Source organism: Cetorhinus maximus, chromosome 1 (assembly GCF_964194155.1).
Source record: "Cetorhinus maximus chromosome 1, sCetMax3.hap1.1, whole genome shotgun sequence".
Classification (NCBI taxonomy): domain Eukaryota; kingdom Metazoa; phylum Chordata; class Chondrichthyes; order Lamniformes; family Cetorhinidae; genus Cetorhinus; species Cetorhinus maximus.
In genome coordinates, this window is record NC_135879.1 from 10,608,775 (window position 1) to 10,628,475 (window position 19,701).

Below are 19,701 nucleotides of genomic sequence, written 5' to 3' on the forward strand. Positions count from 1 at the left end.
GTCTCAAAGAGCATTACAGCCAGTGAAGTGTTTTTGAAATGTAGTTACTGTTGTAATGTAGGAAATGCAGCAGCCAATCTGCACACAGCAAACTTCCACAAAAAGCAATGCAATAATGACCAGATAATCTGTTTTTCTGTGATGTTGATTGAGGGATAAATATTGGCCAGAATACTGGGCATTATTGCCTGCTCTTCAAAATAGTGTCATGGGATCTTTAATATCCACCGGAGAGAGCAGACAGGACCTTAGTTTAATGTCTCACCCCAGAGAGAGGCACCTCTGGCAGTGTAGCACTCCCTTAGACACTGGAGTGTCAGCCTAGATATTTGTGCTCAAGTCCTATTGTGGGGCTTGAACTCAGAGGCAAAGGTACTACCAGCTGAGCCACAGCTGACACTCTAAATTAGAGTCAAGGCTGATTTGTGCCTTAACTCTCTCAACCTGCCTTTTCCCCATATCCCTTAATATCTTTAGCTAACAAAAAAATCTATCAATATCAGTTTTAAAATTAACAATGATCTCCCATCAATTGCCCTCTGCAGAAGAGAGTTCCAAACTACTACCCTTTGCATTTAGAAATGTTTCCTAATTTCACTTCTGAAAGGTTTGGCTCAAGTTTTTAGACTATGCTCCAGTCATAGACTCCCCAACCAGTGGAAATAATTAATAATATATATATATATAATAAAAACAGAAAATGTTGGAAAAACTCAGCAGGTCTGGCAGCACCTGTGGAGAGAGAAACAGAGTTAATGTTTCGAGTCCATATGACTCTCCCTCAGAACTTCTTCAGAGTTTTCCCAGCATTTTCTGTTTTTATTTCATATTTCCAGCATTTGCAGTATTTTGCTTTTATCTTAGTGTTTAATTCACTGCCACTTCTATTACAGCTGAAATAATTTGTTTCTTTCTACCCTACTTGTTCTCCCTAATGTTGAATATGCCTTTAAGGAATTGCAGCATGCTACCACCTTAAGGGAGGTGTGTCATGTAATCCAGTCTCAGTTTCACTTCGGCCTGGAGCAGAACACAGTACACACCTCTGATGTCCTCAAGTTTTCTGTCCATGTATATCTGTCCACATGTGCCTAGAATTAACAAATGAACCCACAATGTGTCTGCACAATCTCTTAGGAGTGATTGGTGCCTTTATATCATTATTACACAGGCGACACCTAATATCTTGAAGACTTTGAGCTAACCACCCCTTAACCTTCTAAATTCTGGGAAATGCAACCCCAGTTTGTGTAATCTTTTCCAGTAATTTAACCCTGGGAATCCAGGTATCATTCTGGTAAATCTACATTGAGCTCCCTCTAAGCTCAATATATCCTTCCTAAGGTGTGTGCCCAGAATTTCTCACGGTGTGGTCTAACCAGAGCTTTCTATAGAGAAACATGAATTCTACCCCCTTGTATTCTGTTCCTCTAGATATAAAGGCCTGCATTCCATTAGCCTTTTTGATGACTTATGGACTTGTTCATGATATTTTAGCGACTTATGTATCTGTGTCCGAAGACTCTTTGGACCTCCACTGTTTTCAGTTTTTCACCATTTAGAAAGTATTCCATTCTATTCTTTTTTAGTTCCAAAGTGGAAGATTTCGCATTTGCCTGCATTCAAATTCATTTTGTAACAGTTTTGCCCATTCACTTAACCCATCAATATATCTTTGAAACTTTACACTTCCATTTACAATACTTACAATGTCACCTATCATCATCGGCAAATTTAGATATGTGGCTTTCTGTCCCATTAACTGAGTCATTAATGAGTACAGTGAATAGTTGAGACCTCAATACAGATTATTGCCAAATAGGAATAGACACATCCTGCCAATTAGAGTACCTGCCCATTATCACTACTGAGTCACCTTCTGACATGTCAATTTCTCAACCAAGTCAGTAATTTGCCTTCAACTTCATGGGCTTCAACTTTAACTAACAATCTCTTATGAGGAACTTTATCAAATGCCTTCTGAAAGTCCATTAAAGAACAGGCAGGGACATTCGCCTGTCCACAACTTTAGTCACCTCTTCAGAAAATTCAATCGGATTCATGGCCTGCCCTTTGCACACCAATACTGGTTCTCTCTGATCAGTTGAAAACTTTCAGTTGTAGACTCCAGCAATTTCATGACAACAGATTTTAGGATAATTGGTCTATAATTGCCTGATTTCCCTCTGTTACCTTTCTTTACAAAATGGAGTAACGTACAGAGTTTCCCAATCTAAGGGAACAGTTCCCGGAAAAGGGAGAACATTTGGAAGATTATAATTAGGATGTTATGGTATGGCAGGTAGTATTTGCCAGGCTGACCAAATCCCAAAGGGAAACTTGGCCACGCTATCGCCACGATTTTGCAATTTATATTTATTACGAAAAGATTTGTGCACTGAAGTGAGAAGTAATGAGTCCACTACCACCTTTAGAGATTTTAAAGATTAAATTAAAATTTATTAGCAAAAGAAAATAAAACTTAAACACACAAGATTACAGTTACACAGTTACATTTAGTTTTATAACAGTTCTCACAAGATTCCTACTTAACTAAACGCTCAACTACACACCCCTTTCAGGCAACAGCCCAAATAGATTCTTATTTTATAAAATATCCAGCAACATTACCACAAGTACCCACTGCTGCTGTAAGGGAGGTATTTCACAGCTTCTTTCTCCCTCTCGCTCGAAAATAGAACTCCAAAGGCTTTTAACACAACTTTGGTTACTGGTACAGCAAATTTCTCCAGGGTGGCTAGAGGCTTTTTCCCCACAGGTCTGTTTCACACATAGTACACCTTTCAAGATCTCACACAGCCACCCCTGTATAGCTTTCCATCTTTCTTTAAATATATTTTCTCCATCTTGATCTGTAAATCCCATTGTTTCAACCTTGCTTTGCGAGTTACTTTTCCCAGAATATAAAAATCTTTCATGTTGTCATTATGGCCAGCACTTTCAGGAAAAATAAACCCAATAACTTTGCCTTATTTATCTTGCAAGTTGTAAATATCTTATCATGCCCCTTTGAAAATCAAACAACCTCTCAACTTATCTAAAAAATGCAAATTCCATTCACACCGTATCTGCTGAGTCTTCATCCTAGCTTACCCATCTCCATTTCAAATGCCTGTTTTACACCTAACCCCTTTTGATGATTGAAACCTTGCAGACTGACTGTCTGCAGTTTAATTAAACTAGACACACACACACATAGGCAGAATTTTACGACAGCGGGATTTTACGTTCCCGCTGAAGTCAATGAGGTTTATAATGGCTCGCTGCATTTTATGGCCCCGTCCCCGCCAAAACGGGGCCGTAAAATTCTGCCCGTATACACACACACACACACACACACACAGTCCCCATAAGCCTGTTTCAGTATCCCACAGTAATATTAGAGGAAAAAATGAAGCTTCCTTTACGAGGGCATCCGCAATGTTCTCACTACCCTCTTTTAAAACTCTGAGACGGAAACCATCTGTTCCTGGGAGATTGTCGCTCTTTAGTGCCATTATTTTCTCCATTACTATTGTCTTGCTTTTGTTAATTGTGTTGAGCCCCCATCCCTAATTCAATAACAGTTTCTTTGGGATGTCTGACATGCTGACCTCTTCTCATACCGTAGATACTGATGCAAAGTAATTATTCAGCATGTCACTCATTTCCATATTTTCACTGGCAGCAACGCCATTGTTAGTTACCATTGCTTCTGATCACCTTCGTTTTCCTGCTGTAATTGTAGAAGCCTTTGTGTTGATTTTGATATCCCTCACCATTTTCTTTTCATGCCTCTTTATTTTGTGCTTTTACTGCCTGGTTGATTGCTGTTTGCTTTTCTATGTATCTTTCTCATTCGCCAGGATTCTGTTAGATGTTGACTAAGTGAGCTCTTTATTAATTGGATATTCATTGAACAAAGTGACCACTCTCAAATTCTGATGCACATATACAGCAATGGAGATCATTAGATGGGAATTTCCCAACATTTGTGGTAATAATTTTGCACAAGAATCTGTATTGAGAACTACAAAAAATATTAGTGATATTGGTCTACGTTTAGTCTGATTAAATTCAGAAGTGTTCCAGATGTAATATTTGTTTGAATAATAATTCATTCTTCTCAGTTAGATATAGCTCTTGGGTGAAAGGGATCAAAGGGTATGGGGAGAAAGCGGGAGCAGGCTATTGAGTTGGATGATCAGCCATGATCATAATGAATGGCGGAGCAGGCTCGAAGGGCCGAATGGCCTACTCCTGCTCCTATTTTCTATGTTTCCAAGTTTCTATGATCTGTGCTACTTTTTGCATGTTTGTATTTATTTTTTTTTTTTAGTTTTATGTTGTCTGTTACCTCTTTAGTTATCCAAGGCTGTATTTTTTGACAAGTAGAACTCACGTACTTTGGGTTATGACTGGTTCTGTATCACGCTAATTTATTTTCGGAACAGCTGCCACTGAACTTCGATTGTTTTATCCATGAACAGATTTGCTCATTTTACTGTCTCATCCTATTGAAGTCGGCCTGACCTAAACCCTAGTGGTTATTTCATGTGTCTCTCTCTTTTAAACACTACTTTGAACTTGATTATACTATGATTCACTGTGAGATAAGTGTTCACATACCGTTAGGCTATTAGCTAAATCTTGTTCATTGTCCATTATTCATTACTAACTCACATGTGGCTTGCATCCTTGATGCTTGATGCATATTATTTCAAGGGCTGGTCTTCACGAAAAGAATGATTGGCATTTTTTTCAAATTTTTGCTGTAAATTAGAAAGGAGGGGCCAATAGGGGAATTGGATAATTACCTGAAGAAAGAAAAATTGCAGGGCCACCGTGAAAACGGCAGGGAGTGGGACAAGCCGAATAGCTGTTACGGAGAGCTGCGCGGACACGGTCGAATTGCCTCCTTCTGCGCTGTTACCGCTCTATGATCCTATAAGCCATTTGCATTACTGTTGTGAGCAAGTGAGGTAGGTGTTCTGTTCCAGATCTGTTTTATTTTTTGGAAATTCATTCTTGGGATGCAGGTGTCACTGGCAAGGCCAACATTTCTTATCCGTCCCAAGTTGCCCTACGACAACTGAAGTGACTTGGTGAGGCAACTTCAAAGGGTCATTAAGAGTCAGTTACATTGGCGTAGTACTGAAGTTGGATATTGGCCCAGGCTGGGTACAGACACCAGAATTCCTTCCCTGGAGTGCTCTGGCGAATCACTTAGGATTTTAAGTCAATCCGACAGCTTCCAAATCACTCTTTACGTCATTCCAGCTTTATATTTTCTGCTACTATAAAAAGTAATTAAGTTCTCAAATGGCCAATATGGGATTTAAATTCACATTCTCTGAATTATTAGCCCAGACCTTTGGATTGCTTGTCTAGTAACAACATGACTCCCCATTACTGTAATGCAAATTGCCTCTATTTGGTTCCTCACGTCTCCCTATCTCTGTAATCTTTTCCAGCCCTACAACCCCCTGAGATCTCTGCAGCCCTCCAATTCTGGGCTTTTGTGCAATTGCACATCTCCAATTATTTTCAGCTCCATTGGCGACCATGCCTTCACTCGCCTGGGCCCTAATGTTAAGAATGTGTAATTTCATGACTCATAATGTTTTAGGAATTATAACTTTTAATGTTGGGAATTTAATTTTTAACGTAAGTGGAAAAAATCTGGGTTTGAGAAACTGGTGAAGTGGTAAACAAAGCCTAGAGTAATTGCAATTCAAAGGATGGCTCATGCTTCATTAAAGGGATTCGAGTTAAAACTGTGAAAGCAGTAAGCAATGGGTAAACCATTCCTGAGCTTCTTGGTAGAGACAAGATGTCCACAGTTGTCTTCATAAGGGGTTTAAACTATTCATGTGGGTCCTAGATCAAAGAAAGGTCTGGAAGCAACAGGTAAACTAGAGAAGATCTTAAAATATCCAAAGTATATAAAGTATCCATATATCAGATCAAAGGACCAATTGAAAATTGAAGTCAATTCATTTGAAGTCTCTATCTGGGACATCACAGGAGTGCCATGTTGCCGTGGGGATATATTGCAGGCAGGCAGCCTTTTGTTTTGGGTTTATCTGTGTGTGTTACACACAAAAACAGTCAGTCAGCTTAGAAGGCTGTGAGAAGGTGAGTTGTGTGTCTGCCGGCAGCCAGAACAAGGAGCATCGGGGTCATTAGGAACTAGAGATGTCCCTGAGTTGGAGTCACCAAGCAGAAACTGCGAGTAGGGTCCAAATTCATGAGGATTTAAAATTGTCAGATTTGCTTAGTAAAGCTAGTGGAAGAGATCGGTAGTGGAAACCTGGGAGAGAGAGAGAGAAGTCTATGGGTGGAATTTTCTGCTCCTGCTGGTAGCGGGCGTGTTTGGCAGTGTGAGCGGACAATATGGCAAGAGGGCCAAAAATTGGTTTTATGCTGTCGTGAAACCAGTATGTGATCATCCGCTCCACCCGTCAGTGGGGGGCTGTGTTTCCTGCTGCCGCATGTCGGGATCCTAATTTCAATACTTTAGCATCTCATTATATGCCCTGCCCGCCGGAATCATCCCCCCCCCGCCCCCAGCTGGATCATCCGGGCACATCACACCGACGTGTTTCACAACTGTATATAAACGACCTGGTGAGCTGCACTTCGCTCGGGACTTCGAGGTCTGTTTGCCTACCTGGCTTCGGGCACCACTCATGGTCATCGGCGCCAGGCTTCACAGACAGCACCACATCACTTTTCAGGGGAGCTCATGGGCAGGTCTCTACCTACCAGACCTGCCGTAAGGCGGGCATGGCTTTTCAACGGCTGCAGGGCTAGTGCTTGCCTGAAGAATGGGGGGGAAGTGGCCCCAGGGAAGGGAAGAGGTTGCAGGGCAAGGGCTGTACTGGGGAAGGCAGGGTATCCCAGGGTGTGTTCCCTGTGGCTGCATAGTTAATGAGGTGGGGAGCGGACGATATGGTGCGATAACCCACCATTGCGGCTGGCAGGAAAGCATTGTTTCTCACGCTTGCTACCGCACTTAGTGCAATTCTGGGGCGATTCGCACTAAGTGTCTAACTGAGAAACTGAATCAAAGTGAATTCCTGAGCTGTGGCACACCCTGGGTCCCAGGAGAAGTGAAGTAATCTTCAAGGTTCTGGAAAGTAAAAGGGAATGCTTGGGTGGAATTAAAAACAGAAGGGGAAGCAGTCTGTTAATAATCAGGTTTAAATAATAAGGATTTACAAAATATGGTGTTAAGTTAGTAATACTTGTTTTGTTTAATTCTTGTACAGTGGAAGTTTTTGTTTAAAACATGAAACTTTGTGGCATGGTTCTTTCAGTTCTTAACTGGACGTGCGAATTTCTTTTTAAAAGTTAATGGTCTCTCTTGGGATTATGACACTTAGCACCGGAACTTCTTCCCCCAATCTCTTCTTCCTTAAGATGCTTTATAAAATCTACCTCTTTGACCAAGTTTTCAGTTACCTAATAATTCCTCATGTGGCACGGGGTCAAATTTGGTTCAATAATCTCTCACGTGAAGCCCCTTGGAACATTTTACAATATTAAAACCACGATATAAATCTCGTTTGTAGTTATTCCAAGATGGAAAATTTCACGGAGGCAACGTTTGCCGTTCAAGAAATGGAATCGGTTTGTAAGAGTGTAAAAAAAAAAATGACACAAACCCACTTTTTGATTGTCGTGTGGCAATAAGATCTCTGGTATTGATTTCTGCTTTCTTCACAGGCAATGAATGGATGTTTCGAGCCATATGGACCACAATGTGAACAGTTTGAAAACCATTTCTCAGCACTTCGCATGGCAGGTTTTCTGTGTTGCGTGTTTGTTTTTGTGAATAGTGATCATTTTGTTTTGTCATTTTTCTCCCTGTTCCATGAAACACCCCGGGGGGTTGGGGGGGTGGGGGGTGCAAGAGAAGTCAGGTGACCTGCTCTCAGGCCATTCTAAAACTAGTTATTAGAAGATGGAGGACTCTTCCCCTGACCTGCTATGTGAGGATGTGCTTGGCCCCTGCTTATTCTCTCTGGCTGTGACCCAGCTGGGAATGGTAATGGAAGAGCTGGCTCCGAGGGCCAAATGACCTCCTCCAGCTCCTATTTCTTTTGTCCTTGGGTTTCTTCCATGTGCTGTTGATTCAGTCCATCTTCTTCATCTTAGGGTTTCCACAACATTGATTTGAGCTCTCAGCAGTCCCCATTTACCAAATTTCTTTTGGGAAGTGTGAGGCCCATATTTAGTCTTTTAAACAAACTTACTTCTACTCGCTAACAGAATCTCTGATGTAATTCTACATGTCAGTGAGTAATTTTAGCTGTTTAGGCAAAATGTGGTCTATTGTGGAAGTTTTTGCACCTTATCCCTTCAATTGGTTGTAAATTGTGCAATTTTCCTGAGGAGAAATTGTTGACCATTTATCAGCTCTTCAGAAAGCAGTGTAAATGTATCTTGTGTGGAGGTTTAAGACACCATGCACTTGTAGATAAGTGGTGAACTGGAGAAGGAAGACGACCTCAATAGGAAGTCTTGCTGGTGGGATAATGTCAATTGGAAATCATTTGTTATTTTGTAGCAATGTATATAAAACACACATAACTGGTTTTGATTAATATATAGTGACTAGATTTATATTAATGATTCCTTTATTACACAGATCCAAGAAGAATTAATTCCATATCATTGCATCTTTAATATGGAAACAAAGCTTAAATTATGGACGATGGAATCCTCGATGCTCCACAAAGTATGTCCTACACTTTGTTTTGTAGACGTGTATCCTAATATTCAAAAACTTTTGCTTCCACCTATCACTAACCTTCTATCCAGCTTCACCCTATTCCACCCCCCTTAAACAGTATATATTTCACCACATCTCTAATTCCCTTTAGCTCTGAAGAAGAGTCATACGGACTCAAAACATTTTAACTCTGTCTTTCTCTCCACAGACTTGCTGAGTTTTTCCAGCATTTTTTGTTTTTGTTTCAATTACCTGTATACAACACGCAGACTGAGGAGTACAGAAACACGGTAGCATTTCAAGGGCTTTAGGTTACATTGCAAATCGAAAGAGAGCAGTTCATGATCTTTGCTAAAGTGAACCTGGCAGTTGCATCTAAATTGATCCTGCTGGTACCCCCCAACACTGATCCCATCAGAGCATTTAGAGCGAGTGGGGAGGGCACTGGGGGTCACCCATACCAGTGTGTACATACTCGGGTGGAGGCTGCCGCTCTGCATCATAGGGGGTCTTCAGAGCCAGAGGCTCTGTATTCCAAAACGGGCCACGGGCCAGAAAGGCCACGCACACGTCCAAAATGATTCCTTTGGAGAGATTTCCCCTTCACTCCAAGGAGCTAACCGGCTTTAGCCTTCAGAATCTTCAACTCTGACCTATGCCACCAAGTTGAGGTGGGTCCGCGGTCCCCGACCTGCCTCAGCAGTGACACTTCTCCTTGTGGGGCTTCTGAGCCTCTAGAACAAATTGCCTCTTAATAGGGCATTGGGCACGGAGATGGTCAATTAGGAGACTGCCTCACTGTCTTCAGTCCCGGCAAGTGCAAATGGGACCCCCCCAACACACACACATTTGGTGCTGACGTCAGGCCCCAGAAGCTCGTGGGAAAATTCAGCCCAATGTGATATTGAGTGATACAGTTTGGCCAAGACATCAGGAGAACTACTCCGCGCTCCCTCAAGTCGTGCCATAGGATCTTCTACAAAATTTTTGGTGCTGCAAAATCGCCGCTGATTGGGATCATAACAACATTAATTGGCTGCACATCTGTGTGGAACAGGTCATTGATCCTGGTCGCAGTTCACCCTGGGAAAGTTCCCTGGTAGTGGGAACACACCTGTTAGCCATCCCCAAGTGACTACCCCTGCTTTTCCAGCCCCTTCGCTTCCAAGCTGCCATCATGAGGCCAGGAAAATTCCACCCATGATATCATTATTTATGGGAGAAACGGCGTTTCTTACAATATAACTGTTGAACTTCGCAGGTTCAATAAGTACGTCATTGACTGTAAAGTGCTTTGGGACATCCTGAGGTTGTGAAAGTGGCAATATGAATGCAATTTCTTCCTTACCTGTGAGTGTCGCTTCTCACCATCAAACAATGATGAATCAGTCATGGGTAGAAAGTGACTCCTTAACATGGGCAATACTTCCTGTTCTGGCAAGGACACACAACAGGCGGGAGTGGATCGGCCTCCCCTCAAGCACCCAATGGAAAGGAAACTGTGCGGCTGTATAACTGGCAGCTAATTCACTAGTGCCCATTTTACAGCCTCCGTGCAGTGGGAAGCTACAGCCCATTTCTCCCTGATATTTTACTTGTTGATTAGGATGTTGTGGTGGACCCTCATGGCGGGTCATCTTCCTCTCACTTCCCAGATACAAAAGTTAAGTTAGAATTTATTGTAGCTTCATATCCATGGGAGTGTTGCTGATAACTCTCTGTTTAAATTTGCAAACCAGAACAGACTTCTTACTTGTGAAATAATTTATTTCAGCAAGCTTCTCTATCTGAACCAATAGAGCTACAGGTTTCAAGGGAATCAGTTCTTCAAGACGCACTGGACTATTTAAGATACCACAGATCAGATGCTCTATATGATTCATTTCAGGTACAAAACTGCTGCTTTTCATTGAATGGCAAGGATTTCTTTTTACTGGTGAATTTTTTTTTGAATCTGACCATCAACTAATCATGCCCACACAAAACTAGTTTTTACATATTAGCCGATGTCCCTTGGCTTTGTGTACAAAGTCAAAAGCTGTAATTCAGACTCCATTTTAAAATCTTTATTTTTTTTGTCAATGCTTTGATGAAACTTCTGACACAGCAGTTGAGATCTTTGGGCAGCAATGATTTTCTGTAGACAGGGCTAAGGAGCCAGAGGGCATTGCAACCACTGAGGGTAGTGGGGGATAATTGCAGTTTGACAAGGCTTCCAAAATTCCCTTGTTTAACACTCCTAACGTGTTCCTGAAAAATGGCATGTTAAACAAAAATCGTTTGCCCACAAGAGAGGAAGGATGTGTTACATTCCTGACCTGTCATTTTTACATTAAAATTTTCGGCTGCCTTAAAACTAACTGGCACAAAAATCCTCTTTCCACTCATCTGCTGCTCGTCACTTCCTGCTGCCCGTTAACCACTTCCCGTATCCCGTTCGCCACTTTCCACATAGAAATCATAGAGCGTTTACGGCATAGAAAGAGGCCACTTGCCCATCGTGTCTGCACCAACCAGAAAATTAGACCCCCCCCCCCCCGCTCCCCCCAACAACTCCCTAATCCCATTTTCCAGCACTTGGTCCATAGCCCTGCAGGTTACGGCACATCAGGTGCATATCCGGACACCTTTTAAATGAGCTGAGGGCTTCTGCCTCTACTACCCTACAGTCAGTGAATTCCAGACCCCTACAACCCTCTGGGTGAAAGAACTTGTCCTCATTTCCCCTCTAATCCTTTACAAGTCACTTTAAATCTATGTCTCCTAGTCACTGGCCTCTCTGCTAAGGTAAATAGACCCTTCCCATCCACTCTATCCAGGCCCCTCAAAATTTTGTACATCTCAATCAAATCTCCCCTTAGCCTTCTCTGTTCCAAGGGGAACAACCCCAACCTATCCAATCTTTCTTTCATAGCTGTTATTTTCCAGACTTGGCAACATCCTCATAAATCTCGTCTTACACTCTCTGGTGCAATTTCATCCTTTCTGTAATAAGGTGACCAGAACTGCGCGCAGTACTTAAGTTGTGGCCTAACAAATGTTTAATATAGTTCCGGCATAACCTCCCTACTTTTAAATTCTATGCTTCGGCTCATAAATGAACGGATTCCATATGCCTTCTTAACCACCTTATCGACCTGTCCTGCTACCCTCAGGGATCTGTGGACATACACTCTAAGGCCCCTCACTTGCTCTACACCTTTCAGTACCCTCCCATTTATTGTGTATTCCCTTGCCTTGTTTGACCTCCCCAAGTGCATCACCTCACACTTTTCAGGGTTGAATTCCATTTGCTACTTTACTGCCTAACTGACAAGTCCATTGGTATCTTGCTGCAGTCTACAGCTATCCTCCTCACTATCAGCCACACAGCCAATTTTTGTGCTGTCTGCAAACCTCTTGCTCATTCCCCCTACATTTACATCCAAATCATTAATATATACCATAAAAAGCAGGAGACCTAGTACTGAGCCCTGTGAAACCTCATTGAAAACAGCCTTCCAGTTGCAAAAACACCCTTCAACCATTGCCCTTTGTTTCCTGCCACTGAGCCGATTTTGTATCCAGCTTCTACATTCCCCTAGATCCTATGGGCTTTTATATTTTTCAACCAGTCTGCCATGTGGGACCTTGTTAAAAGCCTTGCTAAAATCCACATAGACCACATCAACTGCACTACCCTCATCAATCCTCCTTGCTACTTCCTCAAAAACTTGCCACCCCCTAACCCAACCACTCATTCCCTCCCACTAGCTTCATTACCAGACCCCCTTGCTGTCTCTGGCTTGCCACCTGCTCTGACCCCCTTGCTGCCTCCCAGTCATTCCCACCCTCTCCAGAGCCCTTGCTGCGAGGAAGGGAAGGGAGCGAGTGGTTGGTGATCATGAGGGTGTGAGGAGGTGGGGATAGGGTTGGCGAGGGGGTTAGGATAGGGTTGGCCACTGGGTTGGGATAGGGTTGGCGAGCAGGAGGGAGCGAGGGGGTCGGGATGGGGTCGGTAAGCAGGAGGAAGTGAGGGGGTTGGGATAGGGTTGGCGAGTGGGAGGGAGTGATGGGGTTGGGATAGGGTTTGTGAGTGGGAGGGAGCAAGTGGGTTTGGGATAGAGTTGGTGAGTGGGAGGGGTTAGGTTAAGGTTGGCGAGTGGAGATAGTGAGAGGTTTGGGATAGGGTTGGTGAACGGGAGGAAGCATGGGATTTTGGGATAGGTTCGGTGAGTGGGAGGAAGCGAGGGGGCTGGGATAGGATTGGCGAAGATGTTGGGATAGGGTTGGTGAGGACGTTGAGATAGGATTGGCGAGCAGGAGGGAGCGAAGGGTTTGAAATAGGGTTGGCGAAGTGTTTAAAAAAACAGACTGAGCATGTGCAGTTACAACATGGTTCTTGGCACATGCACACTAACTGTGCTAAAATGACAGAGGAGGTCAAGGCCGGCACTGATATTCAGGTAAGCTCCCTAATTTACAAACTACGTAAAACAAAAACTCATTATTCAAACATGCCTTAAGCGGGCTAGAGGGGTGGGCACAGTGGAATATGAAGCTAGTTTCTGGAATTGAAAACTAGTCTTAGTCATGGTGACCATGAAACTATCATCAATTGTCAAAAAAACCCATCTGGTTCATTAATGTCCTCTCGTGAAGGAAATCTGCCATCCTTACCTGGTCTGGCCTACATGTGACTTCAGATCCACAGTAATATGGTTGATTCGCAACTGCCCTCTGAAATGGCCTAGTAAGCCACTCAGTTCAAGGGAAATGGGATGGGCAAAAAATGCAGGCCTTGCTGGTGACACCTATATCCCATGAAAGAATAAGTTCTAAAAAAAAAACACGCTTACCCTTTCTCACCTCTCTCTTTTTTTCATTCTCATTACAGTCATCTCATTCCAATTGGTTCGTCAGTCTTTTCATCCTTGAAAGATCCTTCTTTGCAATGTTTTGCTATATAGTCTTCTATGCCCACACATTCCATGAAGGTGCCCCTTTATTATTTTTAGCCATGTTATTATTCTTACCCATTTTATTATAGCTGTTTTATTATAGCTATTTTTGGCCTTTTCCCCCATGGATCTGGCCCTTTTTGGAGGTGATCCCTCAATACTGAAAAAGGTTAAAGTCTCTATAGTTCCACTCTCCTAATAAACTTGGTACCACTCACACGTGCAGTTGCTTTATCCTGTGTCCTACAACTTAATTATCACTGTAACAACCTCCTGTTCTAGAGCACGTTTGACATTAAGTTCTTGATGGGTGAGGTTCACTTTAGCCTGATGTTGACAATTCCCTGGCTCTTAAAACAAAAAGTTGTAAGTTCAGGGCTCCCAGTTTCCTGTCTATTTCTTCCTTTACCCCCATGTTCAACATTCCCCATTTGCAATGAGGGATCAACTAGCCCTCTGTATGTGGTGACTTATTGCTTCTTAGTTATGCCGCTTGATGGAAAAGTAATTGCTCAGTGAAAAACAAATGAGACCAACTCGCGTTTGGTTGTTCATAGTTTAGCAATACATCAGGAATATAGAAAAGCCTGTGGTTCTTCTATAAATTGAGTGTATGAAGAGAAAGGGTGGGATTGAGTTAACGCAATGGGCACCCACCACGCCACAGGTTGGAGAACCAGTGGGACCCCCGTATCATTTCATGGGGGGGCGGCCTGACGCAATTCAAGTGTCGTCAGGCTGGCCGGCATTGAGCCTTCAGTGGGATCAAGGACCCCCAGGGTGGAAATTCGGCCCCCGCACCGGGACTGGTGGTTGGTGCCGGTAATGCTCCGAAGCCCAGCCGGAGGATCATCGCCGGATTCTTGGAGACAGATGAGTGAGGACAGTTTGGGGCTCGGCAGGACAGGGCTTACGGGGAGTGGGGGGGCAGGGGGATCGGAGGTGAGGGTGGGGGAAACCCCCCCCCCCCCCCCCCTTCCTGATGCTGGGTCTTGCGGTCAGGCACAGAATGCCTGTCAACAATGCCACTGCTGAATTCCCGTGGGCTCAGCGATAATTGGCTTTAACTGGCTCCTTAATGAGTCTATTTGGTATCCCACTGCCAATGGGCGAGGGTCCTGCATCGGGCCCTTCCTGGCCCCAATTTAACTGGGGACAATTTTCCTGACATTGGGAGCCCAATGCAGGGATTCTCACCTGATTCTCCCAGCCCACCCTGCCATCATGGCTGCTTCGGCAAGCTCCACTAAATTCAACCCAAAGAGACATCGAAAGATAAAATATTCAACAATTAGAGTGCATTGGTTATTTGTTATTGATTTTGCCATTTCAGGTCACATTTACAGGCGAAGCAGGTTATGGCTCTGGGGTAACGCAAGAATTCTTCACCCTCGTTGCTCGGGAACTGCATAGCAACAGACAGATATTTCAGCGCTCTGAGGATTCAGGGTTACTTTGGTTCCCCAGCTGGGTAAGGCTTATTATACTGCATGACCTGTGAAGGTAGGCATCAGAAATTTCAAAAACCACGCCAGCAGAGCTTCTTTTCTACTTCTGATACCGAAGAATAGTTGATTCTAAGAAACAAGCAGTCCATTCACAATATGGTGACCGGAGCCCTGATTCCACTTAAAAAAAATACATTAAAGAAATGTTACTCCAATAGTTCTTCCTGTTAGTAACCTGGACATATGAAATAGGAGCAGAAGTAGGCCATTCAGCCCCTCAAGCCATTCAATAAGATCATGGCTGATCTTCTTGTGTTTCGATTTCCACATTCCTATCTACCCTTGATAACCTTTGATTCCCTTGCTTAACAAACAGCTGTCCACCTCTGCTTTAAAAATATTCAATGATCCCACCTCCAACGCCTTCTGAGGCAGAGAGTTCCAAAGTTGCACAACCCTCTGAGAGAAAAAAAAATTATCCTCATCTCTGTCCTAAAAGGGCTAATTCTAAAAATTATTTTAAACTTTTAAAACAGTTCTGGTCTAAACCACAAGAGGAAACATCCTTTCTACAGAACAGTTCTGCCGAAGGGTCATGAGGACTCAAAACGTCAACTCTTTTCTTCTCCGCCGATGCTGCCAGACCTGCTGAGTTTTTCCAGGTAATTCTGTTTTTGTTTTGGATTTCCAGCATCCGCAGTAGCTTTTTGTTTTTAACATCCTTTCCACATCCAACTTGTCAATACCATTCAAGAACTTATAAACTTCAATTAAGTCACCCCTCACTCTTCCAAACTCCAGCAGAAACAAGCCCAGTCTGTCTAACCTTTCCTCATACGACAACGTGCTCATTCTAGGTATCAATCTAGTAAACTTCCTCTGAACCACCTCCAACACATTTACATCCTTCTTTAAATAAGGAGACCAAAACTGCACATCTGGACATCTTGTTTCCTATTGGTACCTGAGAAATTGACCACATTTGAAGCCTCTCTTAGTCTTCTCGTGATGACTAGGGATGGATAATAAATACTATCTTTACCAGCTACACCCACATTACCATGAATACTAAGGTTTAAAAACTGCCATTCTATAGGAGTCAAGCGAAAACTGTACAATTCCTGTTTCCTTTTTGCAGCTTGAATACCAACACTACTGCAGTTTCAAATGTAACAAAGCCTCAGCATTATAAGGGTGAATCTTATGAGTTTGTGCTCGCAAGTTTTCCAAATTGAACTGGAGGCGGAGGCTCCAGTAACGTACAACCAGAGGCTTAGGTGGAGTTGGGCAATGTTACAGAATTGAAAGCGGACGGTATTAGTGATGGCACGGTTATGTAGCTGATCTCCGGGAAGTTTCAGCCTCAGATACTTGCCAGGGAGAGGAAATGGAATCGATAGCTAGGGAAGGGAGTTTGTAGTGAGGACCGTAACCAGTGGGTTAGGCCTTCCTATTTAACAATTAATTGGAGGAAATTTCTGCTCGTCCAGTACTGGGTGTTGGACAAGCTGGCTGACAATTCAGCAACAATTGAGGAGTCGAGAGAAGTGGTGGTGAAACAGAGCTGGATGTTGTCAGCGTACTTGTGAAAACAATCGCTGTTTTTCAGATAATGTCGCTGAGGGGCATCATGTAGATAAGAAATAGAAGAGGGCCAGGATAGATCCTTGGATGATATCAGAGGTAAAAATGTGGGAGCAAGAAGAGACTCCATTGCAAGTGATATTCTAGCTATGAACATGTAGGTTAGAATGGGACTAGGTGGTGTAGTCCCACACAGTGGGACCACAATAGAGAGTCATTGGAGGGGGATGGTGTAATAACTGTCCCAAAGGCTGCAGACAGACCAGGACATATGAGGAAGGATAGTTCACCTTTATCACAGTCACATAGGATGCCATTTGTGAGTTTGGTAAAGCACTACTGGGTCCTTCTTTTGGCTGCTAAAACTGCCACTATTCCAGGAGCATACAGGAATGCAAAGATAAGCCCTGGTTTCTTTTCACCACAGCAAACCTTCATCTTAATCTCCTCTCCAATCTTCTCCATCCTCATCTCCGACAATAAGTACAAGGAGTTCATGGACTTCTTTATCACTAAGTTTGAGACCAAGCGATCAGCTGTCTCTGCCGCATCCCTCCCTTCCACTAGTCCATTGGGGCAAACCTCCTCTAAAGCTCCCCTCTGTCCTAGCCCTGAACTCATGTCTTTCTCTAGTTTCCCTCCTATCTCCCCTCATACCCTCTGCAAACTCAGCTTGTCTATGTAATAAAGGCAAAATACTGCGGGTGCTGGAAATCTGAAAGAAAAACAAAAAATGCTGGAAAAACCCAGCAGGTCTGACAGCATCTGTGGAGAAGCTCTGAAGAAGAGTCATACGGACTCGAAACATTAACTTTGTCTTTCTCCAAGTGTCGGACACCAGGGAAGTCCCTGTTGCAGTGGATCAGACAGTGCGATGAGCTCGCCAGACTGTGATCCCTAGCTACTCTAAAGCTAGGTCCCACTGAGGTGTGTGTCTCTGTCTTAGTGGAGGGTATGGGTGAGTGCTGTGACAGGACTTCAAGGAGGATGCCTCCAGATTCCTCTTCAGAGGTTTCTTTGGGGCTTGACAGGAGACCCTGGGTCATGGACTCCGTCAGCTGTTTCCCAGATGTGCCAGCAGAAACAAGACAAGATAATTAGTCCATGGCAGTGGCCTGTGAAAGAGGACACATCACTCACGGCATGGTTGTCTAATGGATGTTGCACTGGCTGGGTTCTCACTTGATAGAGCACCACCGACTTCACCAACAGCACAGGACCAGTCCAGATCCTCACCAGCCAGCTGGATGGCTCTGTTTTCAAAGTCCGTGAGGATCTTGACTTCAGACATTCCTCCACCGGTCTGCGAGCTCACCTCGTTGTTGTGTACCAGCTTGTCCTGCATGAATAAAGATGGAGAGAGTGTAAGCAGGATGCCTGCCAGATGATAAATATGCCTGGTACCGGTGGGTGGTGAGTGGTCCCATGGACGGGATGAGGAAAATGAAAGCGTGTGTGAGAGTGTGAATGATGACGTCCCTTGAACCGACAGTGAGTGAGAGCCCCTGTGGCTGTGTGATGGGTTTGTGAGTTGAGAGTGATGAGAAGAGTGACTTACCCTGGCAGGAGGGAGGAGATCATTCATCCTCTTGCAGATTGGGTGCCTGTCCTCTTTTGAAGGGCGTTGGCACTAACCACTGCTGCCACCGCCTCCTAAGCCTGGTTGGTCACGCCGTTGCCCATCCTGCGGCCAGAGTGGGGCGTAGAGGACATTGCGACGAGCATCCACGGCATCCAAAAGGCATTCCTGTGTCGCGTCATTAAACCTGGGGGCTGCAGTCTTTTTGCCTTTTGTGGACATCTTCCCTGCAGTAGTCCTGGGCTGGAAGCACTGAGATGCGTGCTCACGGCTGGACTTTAAATATGGCGCCCAGCGTGATGAAGCGGCGAGGTGATGGCGTGGCGGGCAAAGGACAGCCTGCCCACCATGGGAACAGCGTGTTTCCCGGGAATGCATAATTAATGCGGCGGGTTTGGGGCGATACGGTGTGAAAAAGCCGCCATTGTGACCGGCGGGTAAAACATTGTTTTACCCACCCGCAACCGCACTTAATTCAAATCTGGGTCGATTCCGCCCATAAGCTGAATACCTGCTTGCTGCTTGCGTACTGTCATAGGCCAATCACAAATCAGTGTTACATGCAAACCACAAAAAAAATGCAAGGTAAAAATAAATTCATTGAAAGTAGAATGTCCCGGAATCAAGGTCAACCTGCAGTTGGCATCAACAATCATTTTCCAATTGCGTGCTCCTTGTGGGGAGCCTCACACTCCGAAGAGTACATATCATAGTGCATGATCTTTCAATGATTAATCATTGGAAAATCATCCAGAGCTCTTGTCTAGATTCCCAGTAAACTCACCTGGCAGGTGAGGCTTCCGTATGGGAACACACAATCGGAAAATCTCTCTTACGATGTCAACTGAAAACTGAATTTTGCTGTTAAAGGTATTTCGAAGACTTGGCAAGCAAGGATTTTGTGATTTCTTTCTGTTTTCAATATGCACAGGAACCAGAAATGGATAATGTATTTCATCTGGTGGGAATTCTCTGCAGATTTGCTGTATCCAACCATTTTATTTGCAATTTTCACTTCCCGTTGGCTTTGTACAAGAAGCTGCTCCACGTGCAGCCAACACTGGATGACCTGAAGGAACTCTCACCAATGGAAGGAAAGTGAGTGAACTTCAAACATCTCCTCACACTTTAATCCACCAAATTATCTAAACTTCAAACCTTGTCTAATGAGGAAAGGCTGAGCAGTTTGGGCCTATAATCATTGGAGTTAGAAGAATGGAAGGTGGCCTTATTGAAACATATAAGATTCTGAGGGGGACTTGACAGGGTAGATGCTGAGAGGATGTTTCCCCTTGTCAGGAAATCTAGAATTAGGGGACCCATTTAAGACAGGGATGAGGAGGAATTTCTTCTCTCAGTCGGCAGTGAGTCTTTAAGAGCAGTGAAGGCTGGGTCATTGAATATATTCAA

The 19,701-nt window shown here is 43.8% G+C and overlaps 1 protein-coding gene across 1 annotated transcript in view; it reads left to right on the forward strand.

Moving 5' to 3' along the window:
- LOC144668242 (putative E3 ubiquitin-protein ligase HERC3) overlaps positions 1-19,701 on the forward strand; it is a 61,800-nt gene that overhangs the window by 32,624 nt on the left and 9,475 nt on the right. The window contains exons 16-20 of the mRNA XM_078530064.1: positions 7,732-7,806; positions 8,657-8,746; positions 10,515-10,628; positions 15,014-15,151; positions 19,223-19,389. Of these exons, the coding sequence (XP_078386190.1) occupies positions 7,732-7,806; positions 8,657-8,746; positions 10,515-10,628; positions 15,014-15,151; positions 19,223-19,389 (584 nt within the window). The remainder of the gene's footprint in view (positions 1-7,731; positions 7,807-8,656; positions 8,747-10,514; positions 10,629-15,013; positions 15,152-19,222; positions 19,390-19,701) is intronic.